Source organism: Herpailurus yagouaroundi, unplaced genomic scaffold (genome assembly GCF_014898765.1).
Source record: "Herpailurus yagouaroundi ecotype Mexico unplaced genomic scaffold, PumYag 197, whole genome shotgun sequence".
Lineage (NCBI taxonomy): Eukaryota > Metazoa > Chordata > Mammalia > Carnivora > Felidae > Herpailurus > Herpailurus yagouaroundi.
Genome location: NW_024412428.1, coordinates 7,233,102 through 7,251,429, shown reverse-complemented (window position 1 = coordinate 7,251,429; position 18,328 = coordinate 7,233,102). Strand labels below are relative to the sequence as shown.

The 18,328-nt window shown below is 38.9% G+C and overlaps 1 protein-coding gene and 1 long non-coding RNA gene across 6 annotated transcripts in view; one reads left to right on the top strand and one right to left on the bottom strand.

Moving 5' to 3' along the window:
• PAN3 (poly(A) specific ribonuclease subunit PAN3) overlaps positions 1-18,328 on the bottom strand; it is a 135,327-nt gene that overhangs the window by 10,791 nt on the left and 106,208 nt on the right. For 4 of the 5 annotated variants that reach the window (XM_040448109.1, XM_040448111.1, XM_040448112.1 and 1 more), the window contains 8 exons: positions 16,038-16,199; positions 15,684-15,800; positions 15,492-15,593; positions 11,308-11,473; positions 10,074-10,164; positions 5,242-5,381; positions 2,359-2,488; positions 1,864-1,928 (listed from right to left, as the gene is read on the bottom strand). In XM_040448109.1, coding sequence (XP_040304043.1) covers positions 1,864-1,928; positions 2,359-2,488; positions 5,242-5,381; positions 10,074-10,164; positions 11,308-11,473; positions 15,492-15,593; positions 15,684-15,800; positions 16,038-16,199 — 973 coding nt within the window. The remainder of the gene's footprint in view (positions 1-1,863; positions 1,929-2,358; positions 2,489-5,241; positions 5,382-10,073; positions 10,165-11,307; positions 11,474-15,491; positions 15,594-15,683; positions 15,801-16,037; positions 16,200-18,328) is intronic. The other variant, XM_040448110.1, reaches the window with a different exon arrangement.
• Positions 803-16,793, top strand: LOC121012784 (uncharacterized). Its single transcript, XR_005782297.1, has 3 exons — positions 803-910; positions 10,416-10,422; positions 16,783-16,793. It is a non-coding gene; the product is annotated as an uncharacterized LOC121012784 (long non-coding RNA).

Here is an 18,328-nt window from a genome sequence, read left to right as displayed (position 1 = left end):
CAAAAAGATTTCCAAAATATAGTTAATAAGGAAAAAGGAACATACAGAACACTGCATGGTTTACAATTTGTATATATTAAAAAGTGAGGAAGGGATGAAAGGAATTAAGAATGTATCATTGTAACTCAGGAAGAATATAAAATAAAGATTAGTGGGAGAAAAGGGAGAGACTGGGGATGTAACAGGTATGAGAGATTTTTTTCCCACTGCAAACCCTTTTCTACGTTTTAAAAAACTGGTTCATATTAACCTATTCAAAATTAATAAAAAGAATTTTCCAAGGACAGTCTAGAATTTTATACCCAGTTATACTGTCAATAAGTGTAAAAATAGAATAAAGATATTTTCAGACTTACAAAGACTCAAAAAACTCACCTTTCTCAGGAAGCTACAGGAGGATGTGCTCCAATAAATCAAAAGAATAAATCAAGGAAAAAAGCAAGAAACAGGGTATCCAACACAAAGGGAGAGACAATGAGAATTCCCAGGATAATAGTGAAGGGAAGCTCCAGTTCTAAAGTGTGAGTGTGAGCAGGCTTAGAGCTCAACCAGCCCAGATAGGAACAGAAGGACAGAGGCTCCGGGGGCAATTTCTCTAAGGGGGAGAAAAAAAAAGGAACTGATAGGTTACCTATTTTTGACCATATGGGAAGGTGTTTCGTGACTCTGGCAAAAAGTCTGGAATAAAGTGGTGGTCAATATTTTCTCATTTGCTTATTAGAGTTCTATAATAAGGCAATTATTAACCCGAGGAAAACAAAAATCAAAAAACAAAATACAAAAGAAAGGAAATATAGTCATGGTTTACTCTGTGGTGCAGCTATGAACAGTATTTACCCCGTTATACTAATGTCAACACTTTTAACTCAAAACTTATGGGTTCAATGGTAGGATGTGAGTGAGTGAGTGAGTATGTTTGGTTAACGAAAGGGGGTATGAAAGATAAAGCCTCATCCTACACAGGACAAAGTCATTAGCTGAGTTAAATACTTAAAAAAAAAAAAAAATCAAGCAATAGTATCATAAGCATATTATTTTTAAATAAAGAGAAAAATGCCAGAAGAAACAACTTGAAGGGTTTTTGGGGGTTTTTTTGTTGTTGTTGTCATCTTCTCTTCATTTAGAAACATTATCAGGGAAAATACAAATGGAGTTTTGTAACTGTGAAGAAAGGTAAGTGAATATGAATTTTGTCGTCAAAAACAAAATCCCTCAAGCGGTATTTATGTGTCACCTATCTCTATCAACAGAGGTAACATTCCTGAAACAGAACGTATACTACAGTGAAAGTAGCTATAATACTGTTCAACCTGTCTTTGACAGTTACTATTTAGTACAGACGTCAACTCTCCTTCTTTCTTGAACGTACGATAAACTTGAACTTACAAATGAGGCAGAACTAAATGACAAATAATGAAGGGTGGCAAGGCCTTTCCAGTGTCACCGATATGACAGCTGTATGTATTGTTTATGTGATGTTCTTAAATAGAAGATAAGGGGCATGCAACAATTAGACATGTCTGAAATCTCTAATCTGACTAAGGTAAACTGAACTGAGCAAGCTTCAAAAAGGAGACAGGGTAGAGGCAGTACTGACAGTCATAAAATGTCCCCTCATGCACAAACCACAATGGAGCTTTCTAACAGTCTGTTTTCTGTATGGGTATGTGTGTGTGGAATCCCTAAGAACAACCACATCTAGGCTGTAGTTAAAAAACAGCATCCTAATGGCTACCAACAGGCTTAAGGTCACTTCACATGAGAATTTTTCTCTTTCCAAATAAAACCAGTAAGAATCAGGTATACTCATTCTTGTTAGTGCATTTGATTGAAATCATATTGTAAAATACTGTAAATCCTTACTCCGGCCTCTCATTGATTGTTCCCAATTTTGCTAGAAGCCTAAACAGTCTTCCATTTTGAACCTCCTATAAGACATTTTAAAAAGAGAGAGAATGTTAATATTCCAGCAAAATTTTATGAACCTGGTATCCTACACCAATATTACCTTTAAACCGTAAATCCTAATATCCCCACCTTTTGGTAATCATTTTGAATGTAACATGTCCATTTCATTCGATATTAATACTCAAGATGATCATGCAGCTGGCCATTTTTAAGAATGGTTAAAGTTACATGGGAAAAAAAAAAATCAAGATTCTGTCAATTAACTGGAGCAAAGCCACAAACAAAAAGCAGAACACAAATGCCCAGAGGACATAAGAAATTAAAAAAAAAATTTTTTTTAAGTTAAAAAATATCTGTAAACAGTCCTAGCCAATTCGGCACAAAAATTACTGTTTTCTAACTCTTTGCACATACAGATGTCATTGTATATATCTTTTTCTAACTCTTTACCTTTGCAAGGTCTTCCTCTATGACATCATTTCTCATTTGAGCAGCATCCAACTGAGTATAAAATCGAGCACCAATCATGGGCATGATGTCATTTACACTTCGCATCCTGTTTTGGTCAGTCAACAAATACCTAGTGAAAATAAAGAATCACCTGAATGCCAAATGTGCAATTTAATTTTTTTTTAATTTTTAAAAAATGTTTTATTTATTCTTGAGAGAGAGAGAGAGAGCGCGCGAGCAGGCGTGCACATGCATGAGCAGGGGAGGGGCAAAGTGAGAAAAGGACACAGAACCGGAAGCAGGCTCCAGGCTGCCAGCACAGAGCCCGACACGGGGCTTGAACTCACTCACAAGCCGTGGTGAGATCATGACCTGAGCCAGAGTCGGATACTCAACCGACTGAGCCACCCAGGCGCCCCTCAAATTGTGCAATTTAAAAAAACAAACACAACACACAAGCACATAGCTATCGCTGCTGCCGTCACAGAAGTGTATACAATTTGAAAAGATTTTTTTCATCAAGTCAACCTCACTTTTAAGCGTTGATGATTTCTCTGGGAAATTTTAAGAGCCAATGGAAGAAACTGTAAACATGTCTCTTTCTCTACAGCTTTGCTATTATGAAAATGAAAAAGGGAAGTTGAGTAGGGTTACACTTCACCATTTGCATTCTCAAACCCTTCCTTACAATAGTGGGACACGAAAAGGCTGTTACAAGCTTTTTTGGAGGGGTGAAATAGGGGGCAGCTGTAGGTGAGGTGAAGAGATTTTTCCATTTGCTCTTCAAAATAATTTGTGTGGGGGTGCCTGGGGGGCTCCGTCGGTTGAGCGTCCGACTTCGGCTTGGGTCATGATCCCACATCTTGTGGGTTTGAGCCTCACACTGGGCTCAAACAAGGTTCCAACTTTTTAGAAAGGTGTCCTCTGCTCTACAATGTCATTTACCAGTTGTCATCATCTATTTATTTCTGAAAAACTGTCACGCACTAACATATATCAGAAGAGGCCAATTTCTCCTACCATTACAACTGAGGCCAAAAAAAACCCCCAAAAAACCAAAAAAATCCGTTTCAAAAAGCGACCTGCTAGAATACAAAGATGATCATGACCTATTACTGCCTATTCTGACAGGTGAGCCGTTTCCTAGCCATCCTTGGGACGGGAGCCTCCCGCTCTCGCACTCTCTGCTTAAAATTCTATCCCATTTTCTTCAGGGGACTTAGCGCTACCTGCCAACATCTTACATGTTTCCATGTTTGTTACCTCCTCCCCATTAGGGTGGAAGCTCCAGAAGTTGGGGGGTTTTGTTCATCTTGTTCAAGGTATCTTCAGGGTCTGGCACAGGATAGGCATTCTTTTGTTAAATAAAATCCTCCTGTTGGTAATCTATGCCTTAGCTATTTATCTGTAACTACTGACATATTTACATCTTGACTACTTAAAGTTATTACAAGCTTTGTGACTTTGGCAAGTTACTTTACCTCTCTAAGCCTCAGTTCTGTCATCTCTAAAATGGAGCTAACTTATAGGGTTATTGGGAAAATTCATTTGTATCAGTTAGAAAGTGCCTGATACATGGTTTACCGCTCTATAAAGTTGTTACTTAGTATGCAAGTATGGCTTTTTAATTTACTTTTGATTAAGGAAAATTTCAAACATTCATAAAAGTAGAGAGAACAGTATAACAAATGTCCATGTACCCTTTGCCCAGTTTTGGCAATTATTAAGTATTAAGTATGGCTGGCTAGTTTGTAACATTTATATCCTTTACTCTCAACTTTTTAAAAAGGAAGTTTGGAGATTACTACTTTGAGATGTTGCAAATGAAGGCTAGGAATTGCTGCTGTGAAAATACGTGGAACAAATATTTTCACTTGAAAGAGAAATCACGTGAGTATTCCCCGGAAGCAGGCAATCACTGGCTTCCGGTGCTCGGTCACAAGCACGGCACTTATGCCAGCGTAACAAAGTACAAGTGGGCAGCCCCATCCTCTGGCCCTCAATTTCGTATCCGGAGCTAGTCCAAAAAGAAACTGAATCCTCCAAGACTACACAGAAAAATCAGAAGGAACAGCTGAAGACTAAGGCACTGAAAAGGACCAATATGCTCCAGCTGCTTCTAGAACATAACAGAAAAAATTTCGAGAGATACCGTAGCATCTGTTCTCTGCAATCACTGCTAATGACAGTAAGAATTATGGCGGTCCACGCTCTGGAATTCCCCGATGTTAGATGCGTCTGAGACAAGGAGAAGTCCCCCTGCGGTGACAGGAGTCCACAGTGGGGCTCTCCTAAGTCAAATGCATTTCAAGGACTTCTTGGGCGTCTAGAGATCCTGGAGTAGAAGCCTGGGACCCTTACATACATGCTTTCTGTAATGGCTGTTTTGGCCACAGAATCTGTAACTGGATTGCATCTGAGGTTTATTTGTGACAGCTCGCACAAAGAGAACAACCACTCTCTAGAGCAGCACTGTCTGACAGAATTTTCTGAAATGATGGGATATATTAGCCAGAAGCCACATGAAGCTTTTGAGCTCTTGAAATGTGGCCGGTGCAAGATTGATTTCTTTAACTTTATTGTATTTTAATTAAACTAAGTCATATGTAGCTAGTGAATACCAATGCAACCTCAGTGGGTACCCTCTGACCAAACATTTAAAACATCGGTAACTAAACACATTGGTTCACGAATTTATTCAAGGAAATATACACTTAACAATAAAAATAAAGAAATTTAAAGTTGTTTAACTGTGTTTTGCCTGATTTTGAACAGTAGGAACTAAAATAATGAATAGAAGCTCTATCAGAAGGCCTGTGTGGACGCAAAGCTGTCTCATCTCCTACGATCGTCATATGTGTTTAATTGTATATCACAACTTACAGAATCAGGTTCTTCAGGTCAGAGGAGTAGTTGATTGTCACCAGTTCCATGGCTTTCTGTAAATTCTCTCGCTGAATTCCTGCCAAAGAGTTGCAAGCCAAAGCCAACACAACTTTTCCTAATGATATCAGATCTGCTTGCTGACATGAAAGAATAAATATAACTTTTAATTTTTATTTTACACGTACAAATTTAACACAGTGACACTACTGCCTGCATGGAAAAGGCACCTTTACAAAGAGGCTGCAAAACTCAGCACAGGGCTCTCCGATAGTGGTGCCCAGAGTCACCCGGGAGCTTGAAGGGGCTTCCCGGGCCTCTCCACCAGAGAGTCTCATTCGGTAAGTCTGGGGGAGCAGGCCCAACATTTTTAAAGCACCCAGGTAATTCTGATAAATGTAGTTAGGGCTATGCTCTAAGCAATTCATATGCCAGCTACAGAATTGTTGCTTCAAACTTTTAAAAAAAAACTTATTTAGATAGAGCTGACGTTCCTAGTATTAAGGCTGGTCACCACATATTCACCTGACTACGATCGTTACAATCTACAATATGCCCCTCTCTCGCTTTCCATCATCCCCAAATACAGTGGGAGTTTGGAGAATTATTTGAAGAAAAGCTATTCCATCATTCAGAATGTAACAGAACTATTACCTGATTTCAGGGTATGTTCTTCAGAACATCGAGAATGCTGCCAGCCCCAGTGACATCCCTTCTGCCCTTATTTCCAAATGGCCCATTTTTACTCACATTACAACAGATCTTTGAGCTCTGTAACCACCTGGTTTCTTTTTCCTTCTTTTCTTTTCTTTCTTTCTTCCTCTCTCTCTTTCTTCTTTTTCTTTCTCCATTTACCTATCTATTTTTTTATGATTTACCACTGTGAGGCTTTTGCTCTAAAAGGATTTTCAAAGATAGCTGGCTACATTGAGGTAAGCTCTCTATTACCTGTCTAACTCCAGGAAACAGAATGGTTATCCCCAGTGGCCCTTCTTGGCAGGTAACTATTAATAATTTTATGCCTAGGAGAACGGAATAGCTCCGAGTTAAATAAAATCATTTGAAGTAATTGTGACAGAAAACTTCTGTAAATCTTCAAAATCTGAGACCTGATCTCAAATATCGGATACATTTACTGAATACTGGTCTAGTAAAAGGAGTTTTCAAAGCTAGCTATACATTAAAATCACCCGAGGAGCTCAAAAACATCAAACAGAAGAAGTAACCCTGTGGCTATCCCTTCACTCCAATTCTGGTATTATTAGTCTGGGTTAAGATCTAGGTATTAGTGTTTTTCAAAGCTTCCGCAACAGTTCTGATACTGAGGTCATGATGGAGAACCACTGGTTTTGTGGAATGTTTATACATAGTATAGTCGCAAAACAGGCAAATATTTCAAGACAGTCACTAATGAAACTTTAGCACTCTACAGCTATCCTCAACATTTTACCCAAATAAGAACGTATAAAGAAGCCAAACTCCATTACTAACATTAAAAAGTTCAAATTCAAAAATTCATTCAGTACTAGCATTTGTGAATTTGACGCTCTGAACAGGAGACCCTATTATAATCAGTGGAAAAACGGATTAGAAAAACTACTTTGATTCTATTGTGGTACGAGATGCCAAGGATTCATGTCAAAGAAACTTTTTAAAACTTCACTTGTGGTACAGACTTAGGAGCCCAGAAAGGGAGGAGGTAGGGTGGCACGGGAGGGAGCACTATTGGTGTTCGATCATTTCCGTTCTCGGAGGGGCACTGCCATGAATGAACTCAAGAAGGATTCCCCTCAGTCCTTCTCAGGATCGAGTAAAACATTCCAAGTGATAGTAATGAAACCATAAAAATCTTGGTCAAGACAAATTGGTACATGTAAATGCGAACTGTAAATTTCTCTAAGTGTTTCAATCCCATATCCTCAGCAAAGCAAACTGAAAGTTGCTATTATTTATCAAGTGTCTGAGCAGCATGTACCAACACACAGCCTCCCAAACCCTTAAAACAACAGAATTTTCAGTTTAGCCCCACCCTCAATTGATGCTGTAACTAAACCTCCCACCTAGAACATTCCGGTATTCCCTAGTATGAGCCAGGAAAACAAAAGTCCAAGACAGCCGAAGGACTGGATGGGTTTTTAAAATAAGAACATCTGATTTTTGAGTGTGTCCCACCGCTTTCTAAAGCTGACTCAAGGTGGAATACGCACGTTTAGAAATAAAGTCTATAGGTCACATAATCCAGATTAAATTAGAACGGATTTGTTTTTAAGTAAGAGGTTAATGACGTCCTGCTTAAAATTAAGAGAGTTCAACATCATAAAAGCCCAATAACTCTCCTTTCCTTATTTGCCAGCTAAATAGTTTTCCGTTTGTTATTTTGCTTCTTACCTCCATCTGGTTTTTCCCCCCATTTGTTGAATTCTGGAGGTTTTCCCCCCACTCATTTTCAGTTTCTTCCTGATTCTTGATTTCTTGATTTTTCTGATTCTATCTATGGCTCTACTTATGTCCACTTTACTGAAAGTCAGTCTCTATTCACGTGTCTGAAACAGACTATGAAAAAGAGACTACAAGAAACAATGCACTCCTTTCTCACGTACCCTCTTCTCCGTAAAATCACAATCCCCCACTTGGGACTATCTTTAATTCTCTCCTTTACCTTCCTATGTAACCTGTGTGAAAAATCTTCCCCACAAACATAACCCACCCCCCAAAATTAAGGAAAAGAAAGAAAAAGAAGGAAACCTGAGATATCCTTTTAGTGCTGGAAAATAAAGGGAAGGTGACAGCTGGCTGAAAGCAGGAGGCAGCTCCTAATTGGCCAATCAACTGCCCCAAGTGCTTACTGAAGAGCTGTTTGTTTGGAACTCTGGGATTACTTTTCCTGCAAAAGAGTGTTTCAAGGTGGCTACCTATCACTAATGTAACTGAAACGATGTACCTCTACAAAGAAAAAATGGGAAATGATACTGAGATAGTACTCACAGAAAACCAAAATCAAACCAGCCTTATACTAGAAATTTTTTTTTAAAAAAAAAGAACTCTATTCAGAAGAGACAAGAATGACATAGTGTAGTGCTGAACGTGTAAAAAAAACAAAACGGCAAGGTGTTTCGTCTTTCAATGTCGACGTGGGGTTTCCAGATTCTTGCAACAGAGTTAGATGACTAGTTCCAAACAGTGTCTGATTTCTCCTCCAAAATTTTCCTGGATGTATATTTTAACAGCCAATACTTAGTCTCTCTTGGAAGCACAGAGATCAAGAAGAAAATTGTTCAGAGCCAGTCAGGCACTAGGTGGAAGACAGAAGAAGGAAAGTAGCTAAGAACCACCTAGAAAAGAAAGAGGAACAGAGCAAACCCCCTGAGGGAGAAAAAAGCAGTCAGATTCTTCTGTGCGCCGCCCACTAGATGGCGCTACCAACCAGGACAGCTTGGCTGCCGCCCAGTTTAGCTGGGGGGAGGGGGGAAGATGGGTCGCGTCCGCTTCCAACCCACACAGCTCAACGTGATGAGCGTGGCTCTACCTCTCGGGGACTACACTGTCCCCGGGCCAGCGGCAAAAGAGGTTTACGCATGAACTGGATCACTAGGCATCACTTAGACTCTACTTCTCATTCTGTCTCTTCCTTTTTGTTCAGAAACTTTGGCTTATAATTCAGCGAACTAAAATCTCTCAAAGATTTATTTTTTTTATTTTTATTTTTTTTAAAACGTTTATTTATTTTTGGGACAGAGAGAGACAGAGCATGAACGGGGGAGGGGCAGAGAGAGAGGGAGACACAGAATCGGAAACAGGCTCCAGGCTCCGAGCCATCAGCCCAGAGCCCGACGCGGGGCTCGAACTCACGGACCGCGAGATCGTGACCTGGCTGAAGTCGGACGCTCAACCGACTGCGCCACCCAGGCGCCCCTCTCAAAGATTTAAACTAAAGAAATTGCAACGAGAAGGGTAAAGAAAAGGTAAAGTGTTTTTCTCCTGGACTTTCCACATAATTAAGAGATGCTGCCTTATATCAGACCTCTAAAGGTTAGTAAATGTTGAGAAACACCAAAAATTTCTTAACACAAAAAGAATGAATAATACGGTCTTAAAGTGGCAGCTGCATATCCTCCAAAAAGATGGGAAGTATTGCAATACAGACGAAATGACCTGAAATATTTACTTTATGTACACATCACCTGCACAGAGCAATTAAGGCAAAAGCAACTACACTTAACGTTCCTTGCAGAGATAGGCTCTTATTCTCTCACACCTTGTATTTATCAAGAAGTATGAAACGAACAGCTAAGACGAAGAACATAGAGGGGCCTAAACCTATGCTAGTATTATGACTAGACTAGAACCAGATTCTGATCGTGTAAAAGAAGGGAGTACGCAAAAGAAAAATTATTTAGAACATGTCGATACAACAATATTCCTTTGACAATATTTCCAAAATGTGTGGATTGGTGGTGGGACAGTATCTAAGAGTAAAAATAACAGCTGTGATTTTAACACATGAAACAAGTGGGAAAAAAAGTAAAATGTCACTGAATATGATCTATTCGCCAATTACTCTGTTTTAATCTATGTTGAGGACTTTCCCGACCACATAAACATATTTTCCTCTGAACGCTTAGTCTCTGACACTGTCGTTAACTCTCTGCATTCCAACTGATAAGGACTCTGCACTACACACGGCAGTGATTAAGAAATATATGTTCAAAGCTGACCTAGAGACACCCCCAGAATACACTGAAATCTAGACTTAAAAGCCCCACTCCCAAATAAACAAAATCTTTAGAAAAAAAGCCTGACGTTGTTAAGTGTCCATGTTCACTCTTACTCACCTGGTACTGCGCCATTAATGCCAATGGATTATTATTCTGACTGTTATCAAATGTTAAAACATCAAAAACTCCAACACAATTTACTCGCAACCTTTAAAGACCAGAGAATTTAAACAAAATTATTAAACTGAGATTTTAAAAAAGTTCAGCATTTCCTATATTAGGAAGGATCTCAGAATCTTATGTAGTCTAACCTCCTATCCTACGCCCATATAACCTCTTTCAACCGCCATTTTAGAGATGAGGAAATTAAGGCTCACAGATACCAAGCGATAGGCCTATGGGTGTAGAAGTCAGTAACTGATAAGGCCAGGACTGGACTGTTACACCTTCGACTACCAGGTGAGTGGTCTTTTCACCACACCAAGCTGCTACTTTATCAGTGATTCACGAAAGAGAACTAATTAGCTTTCTAACATTTACTGAAGATGTATTAGGCACCATTCACGTGTATTGATCATTCAGTTTTACATGTATTAGTCATTTAATCCTCTCAATAATCTTACGACAACAGGTACCTCGTAACTGTGGAAAGTAGAGATACCAATAGTCTTCTATGGTTGCTGCACACACAGAAGTTACAGAATTTGCTCAGGATCATACAGACAGCAACTAAGGAGACTCGGTATGATGAACCCGGCTAACCAGGTACCAGACCTTGAGCTCTTTATGTTATGCTGTCCAAAAGAAGTCTCAAAATCACAGCAACTCAAATAAAACTCTGGTGAAGTCAAGGGCTATGCTCCTTAACTTGGTATCAGTGGTCCTCAAAGCACTGGACCCAATGAGCAGCAACAGTATCACATGAGAACTTGATGGAAATATAAATTCTCAGGCCCCACTTCAGATTCACTGAAGGAGAACTCTGGGAGTGGAGCCCCATCACGTGTGCTTATTAATGAGCCCTCCAGGCAATTCTGTTTCATGCTACAATCGGAGAACCACGGTTGTACATAGAAAAGGTATACTGATATCACTTCTACATCCAGCCCCTGACCCTAACTATGTATACGTCCCAAACTTTTACATGATTCCTGGTTAATGACCAGGCATTGTATTCTTAAGAATTCAGCATTTTTTTTTTTTTTTAACTTACAAATGGACTCAAAGTCACAGCAGTTCTTCTGGATGGAATATACGAAAAGGTAGAATTAAACGAATCATCATGCTTTGTTTACTAAACTGTCACAGGTTAGACGCTCAATGAAGAAGCCAAAACTCAAAATGGTGGTACCTTGTTTTGCCAGTTATCAGAATCTTTGTTGGGTCCATAACTCGACACGCCAAACCTGCTGTGTGAATGGTACGCAACGCAGAACTCAGTTGGACAATATAGGCCCAAATAAGAGATTCTGGCAATAATCCGGCATGCTGTCTGGGTAATGGTCCATCATGTTGACCTATACAGCAAATAAATAAAAAACGACACCTTTTAAGTAACCCACTAAAAGACTAAAGAAGTCGCACCAAAATTAACAAAGAAAATCCATGCATCATGGCACAACTTGTCAATATATACATACACATAAAATTTAAGTTCAGTCTGTTAGTAAGAGGAGACCCCCAACTTCCTATTCATGAGATTATACCTTTATGCTGTCAGCAGCAGCACAACTCTCACTGAAATGTTTTCTGTGAACCTTGTAATTACTGAACAATAAAGAAAATTAAAGGATTTATATTTAATGTGAACCAAATAAATGTAAATTCTGATTACAAACAGGAATGATGGATATTATTTTACTTAAAATGTGGATGATCCTGGCCTATGTTATTGTTCAGGCAGGTGAAAACTGCTCATTCTATGCCTTGAAAGAAAAATAAAAGCCTCTACTATCATTGACGCTGAATGTTTTCTTACTCTCCTTAAACTGCTCGTCTCCTCTCTTACAGCCATGTCAGTTAGGATGACATCCGACTCATAAAAATATAAATGTAAAAACCTGACTATCACTTATGTCTAATAATGAAACACAAAAATAATCTGATCTACCATGACAGTAATCATTTTGATTCTACCAACTCTTGTTTAAGTGCTTCCTCTTCTTTTGTAATGAGAGAGAGAGAGACACACACACACACACACACACACACACACACACACACACACACACAGAGAATCCTAAGCAGCCTCCAAGTCGGCAGAGAGCCCAATGCCACTGCGGGGCTCGATCCCACAATCCTGGGATCATGACCTGAGCCAAAATCAAGAGTCAGATGCTCAACCGACTAAGCCAGCCAGGTGCCCCTCAGTGCTTCTTGATACTATTTTCTGGGTCACTGTCAAGCCTTACACATCAGTGGAAAAGGAGCCACATAAATTTAACCCAGATTTTCTAATTCTTTCAGGGAATATGACCCCTTATAAATTCAATTCAAGTGTTCTTAGGGTTGTAAACAAATTTTTTGTGAATCAGGCATAAAAGCAACACAGTTAAATGGTTAATTGTGGAGATAACAAATAGCAGAATTTCTGGCTTGGGATAAAGTTTCCAAGGAAAAGCAAATACAAAATTGAAAAGTTGCTCTCCCTCAATTTAGACAGATTAAAGATAGTACAATCTGGAAAACAGTGTCCGAAGTGGCGCTAGTGAGAACTGCCAAGACATCGTCAAAGAGGACTATGAAGAGTTTAAATAAAACTATTTGATAAATGTGGTAATAAGGAAAAGCAGTATTTATAGCCAACAGTGTTTTGCTTGCTCTGAGCCAGATTCTGTCTTTACCTGTATACTGTTAACAGCAGCAGAGTTACTTTACCCACGTTACCTCACTTCAAACGTTTTTTTTTTTAAGTTTATTTTTATTTATTTTGAGAGAGAGGCAGAGAGCAAGCAGGGGAGGGGCAGAGAGAGAGAGAGAGGGAGACGGAATCTCAAGGAAGCTCCGCACTGTCAGCACAGAGCCTAGTGCGGGGCTCAAACTCACAAACCACGAGGATCATGACCTGAAGCAAAGTCAAGAGTTGGATGTTCAACCGAACGAGCCACCCAGGGTGCTCCTTCTTATCACAACCCTTATATAGTATGGTATGATTATTATTTCCGTTTTCTAAATTAGTATATTTCTTATAATACAAAATTTTTTAGTTTGTGCTAAGTGAAAGAGTGTAAGAAAACATTAGACTTCCATCTATAGCTCTCCAAAATTATAATTTATCTTTTAACAGTTATAAAGGGAAACTAGAGAATTGCCTTGGAGTAGAAGTTGCTACAAATTAAAGGACGTATGCTATGTCCAGGGAAACTACTAGCATTCAAACAATACCTTTAAATAACAGAAAAAGGAGTGATTCGTGTGAAAATGTAAACATTTCAAAATGTATCAAATAGTCAGTTAACACCAAAAATAAAGATAAAAAAAAAAAAAAAACTGGAAAGGAGTGCTAATATTCATGGTTCTCAACAGGGGTCCATTTTGCCCCTCTGGAAACATTTGGCAATGTAGGGAGGAGCTATTTTTGGTGTCACTACTGGAGAAGGGGCCTGCTACTGGCATCTAAAGGATAGAGGCCAGGGACATGGCTAAATATTGTGGAATGCACAGACAGCCCCCACAAAAATAATTATCCAGCCCTAGATGTCAACAGGGCTGAGGTTGAGAAACCCAGCTATAAATTAAAGCCAACAGTCATTTCACAGGTGCTACTACTAAAATAAACTTGAACAACTACAGCTATATCCATCTATAGGAAAAGTTATACCACATCCCCTTCAACAAAATTATGTATGTGTCTAAAGATGACACGGCAAAAGAAAAAAAAATGACCACACCATATGACCCGATTTTTAATGCCAAACAGCCATGTAACCACAGCTTTCTTCTTCCAACTGTCAGAAAGCAAAGTTACAAGTAAACAAAAGTAATATTTCGTCCACAATTCAAATCCTTAAAGGAGTCACAATCCAAAAGAGAATATACTGTGGACTCACATCTTTCTTCCTCCTTAATTTCTCTCAGTATGTGAGTCAAGAAAATCTTTAAAAGATTAAAAACTACAGTAAAAAATGCAATGCTTTAACTGTACTTCAATTAGTAAAATTTTTTAAGAGACTTCAATGCTTTTTCCCTGCCCCCAAACAAGAAAATGATACATACATTTTCCTTACCCAAATACCTAATTAACAAACATCTCAAAATGGATGACCTACCTACTTTGACTCTGAAGCAATTTACCCTCTAATAAACATTTATTAGAGCATAATTACAATATTTTGGTTCTCTTAAGTACTGGAACTATACATATTAGAAAATATCCCATTAAAGTAAATGTTACCTGAAAATTTATTTTGAAGATTAATTCCTTAAGTAACATGCAGTCCTACCTTTTAAAAAAACTTGTTTAGGGAAATCACTTCATAAATGATATATAGTCACACTGGGCTATAATAAGAGAGTCATTAAATTATATCCAGAAAATACAAAAGTTAGGGGGAAAATACTTATAACAAATGAAAGATGAAATGCTACAATGATATAATGAAATGATATAAAGAAAAGGAGGGGCGCCTGGGTGGCGCAGTCGGTTAAGCGTTCGACTTCAGCCAGGTCACGATCTCGCGGTCCGCGAGTTCGAGCCCCGCGTCGGGCTCTGGGCTGATGGCTCGGAGCCTGGAGCCTGTTTCCGATTCTGTGTCTCCCTCTCTCTCTCTGCCCCTCCCCCGTTCATGCTCTGTCTCTCTCTGTCCCAAAAATAAATAAACGTCAAAAAAATAAATAAATAAATAAAAGAAAAGGAAACAATGTGACAGGAGACCAAAAAACAAAACAAAACAAAAAAACCAAGACTGGAAAGACATATACCAAGAGAAAATGTGGTTGTACTTTGGGTGGTGAAGCTATAGGCGTTATTTTCCAAAATGCCTTTATCCAGAAAGCTTTGTAGTTTTATTTTATTTTTTTAATGTTTATTTATTTTTGAGAGAGAGAGAGAGAGCAAGTATGAGCGGGGAAGGGGCAGAGAGAGAGGGAGACACAGAATCTGAAGCGGGCTCCAGGCTCTGAGCTGCCAGCACAGAGCCCGATGTGGGGCCCGGACCCATGAACCTCAAGATCCCGACCTGAGGCCAAAGTCGGACGCTCAGCCGACTGAGCCACCCTGGCGCCCCCAGAAAGCCTTGTAGTTTTAAAAGAAAAAACCAAAATGTTTAAGAGGAAAACACTTTCACCACATTCTCAGTTATTTACATTTCAGACACCTCCACGAGTCTTTCACACCCTGCCTCCATACTCAGCCTATACACACAATAACTCTATTTCCCAGCCGCTTATGGACTGGCTTCGATTCTTTGAGACGTTTCTTTTTTTAATGCGCTATGATCACAGAAACAAATTCACGTGCACTTTAAAATAGAAAACCACTCTTCCACAGAGCAAAGGCATTTGTCAAAATGAATCTTGCTTGCGTGTCTTTCTTACCCCACTTTCTCTTTGTGAAATAGGCATCAGCATTAGGGTCATTGAAGTGTCTGCTCATCATAGTCTCTCCTCCCGCATGGAAATCATATGCAAACACAAGGGCTTAAAATAAAACACAAAACACTCATTATTGCAATCTGGCTTCAAGTAATGAAGCCCACAAAAGCAGAAAGACAAGTACAAATTACTCACAAGGCTCTGCAAATGCTTTAGTGGTAAATACTTCACGCAAGGTTACGATATTTGAGTGCTGAATTTTTTTCCACATATCGACCAACACCATGCACTTTGTGTTAACGAGACGAAAACCTATAAAAGGAAATTTTTTCTACTAAACTGCAAATGAAATCCCTCCTTTATTCCATCAGAATCGTGAAGAGAAGGCCATGTGATATATCATTTATGAGCTACTAATTTCCAAATGAAATAACAAATTTATTTATTATCCCTTATACACATATTAAATAAATAAATACATGCGGGAATATTTCAATAATCTTAGCCTCAACCATATGCTTCAAAGAGTGGCTAACTTATCTTCCGTACCGTGTATCCTCCGAAGGCAATACGGCAGATCGTCTTTGCTGTTTACAGCTTTGTAGCAAGATGTGATGTATCCAAAATTACTTGATTTCTGTATCCGGTTGGGCGGCGGCAGTGGTTCTAGAGGGAACAGGCTATGGTAGCTGTCAACTTCTGTAGGGACTGCTAGAGTAATTCGTAAAAGACAACTTTAACTTGCTGATATGCATAAGTCTCTCAGAGCAAAAAAGAAATCGAATTTACCATAAACCATGGGTATCAAAACATACTTTTGAATTCTGGAACAGTGTCAACACTCATAACAATTCTATAAAAGAAAATGGTTTCATTATCAATAAAAAATAAGCATTACAGAACAACCAAAGAACCAGATTTCATACACTCAGAAAATTTTTTTAAAATTTCTTACATAGGTTTCACACCCAGCCCAGGGCCCGACACGGGGCTTGAACTCATGACCCTGAGAGCAGGACTTGAGCCGAGATCGAGAGTAGGATGCTAAACAGACTGAGCCACCCAGGCGCCCCTTGAAAATATTTATCTTTTATAGCACCACACAACTTTTTGTTTCTCAGTTATTAGAAACAATTTGTGTTATCACTTATAGGTATTAAACATTTCTGATTTTGATTTTGCTTCTTAAAACACTTTGGTTTGCACAAAATATATTTAGACAATGGTGTTAAGCATATGAATTCTTGTTTTTTAAAACATACAGAAATTCAAAACAAGTAACATTAAATTGGAGAGTGTGTATGTGTAATGTATCTGTGGGTATATGTATGTATAAATATGGCAATCTATCAAGACTTTCAACCATTCAGTGGAACAGCACTGTTTTACTCCCTAGTAAAACATAAAAGAAAGAAAATGAAAACAACTTTATCCTCATGATTTCCACGTTCTTCAAAGCAAGAAAAATTATGTTTAAGAATAGCTAGGATAATGCATTGTAATTGGCTCATGATACTCTAGTCAGGCATTTAAAAAACTATTTATCTTGAATCCCAATCTGTTGTTTCTTATAAGGACTAAATAGGGGCGCCTGGATGGCTCAGTCAGTTTAAGCATCCAGATCGATTTGGGCTCAGGTCATGATCTCACGGTTCTGTAAGATCAAGCCTTGCATCGGGCTCTGTGCTGACAGCTCAAAGCCTGCTTGAGGTTCTCTCCCTCCCTCTCCCTCTCCGCCCCTCCCCTGCTCACTCGTGCTCTCTCTCTCAAAATAAATCACCATTTAAAAAAAAAAAAAAAGACTAACTGCATTCAGTGGTTGGTTTCTGTAAAGAGTACAGGCAATTTGCTTTTCTTTTTAAAGTTTATTTATTTATTTTGAGAGAGACAGAAAACCAGAGTGGGGGAGGGATAGAGAGAGATGGGTGAGAGAGAATCCCAAGCAAGCTCTGCACTCTGAGTGCAGAGGCCGACACGGGACTAGATCCCACAAACCGTGAGATCATGACCTGAGCAGAAACCAAGAGTCCGAGGCTTAACCGACCGAGCCACCCAGGTGCCCCTATGTTTTCTTCTTTACCGCTCCCTATTTTCTGATACATACATGCATCAGTTTTGCAATTCAAAAAGAGGAGGATTTTTTTAATGCTTCAAATACAACCAAATTACATTTCCCAACGGAACAGCTTCCATTCTCCTAAATGTCTTGAATGACTTAGGAATACTCAAGAGATTTCAAATGAAAAGCAGGTAAGTGAACATGCACAGTACACACAGAAAACCTTCTAGAAAGAACACAGCAAGAACTTCAACAATGGTAACCTCTGAGTGGGAGCACTGTTATTCTCTTTACACTATGCCATACTTCCCAAACTTTTTACAATAAATATGCTTAGCACTATTTTTAAAACACGTCAATAAATCTCTTTCTAAAAAACACACAGACTAATATGACTAACAATTTTTCACTGAATGCCTGTTAAGGAATACAGGTTAAAACCCTAATCAGAAAACTGTAACTCCAGAAGACAGGCTCATAATGGCCCTTCCGCCTTTGCTAAATTGACATTCACCATCTCTTTGTTTTCAAAACAACCACAGGAGACAGAACTCTATTTCATAAAGAAAATAAGGATCACACATCTAGAAAGGGAGTTGGGATGCAAACTCAGGGCTCTGATTCCAGAGTCTCGTGCTCTTAACCCCCAGACGGCATTTTGGCCAGAGTGCAAAAAACAGACACTGATTCAAACAGACACTAACTTTCAAAACAAGGTCACGTGACATATTCTACTGAAATAAAGGCAGTACAAGGGAAGTATACACACAAGGAAATGCAG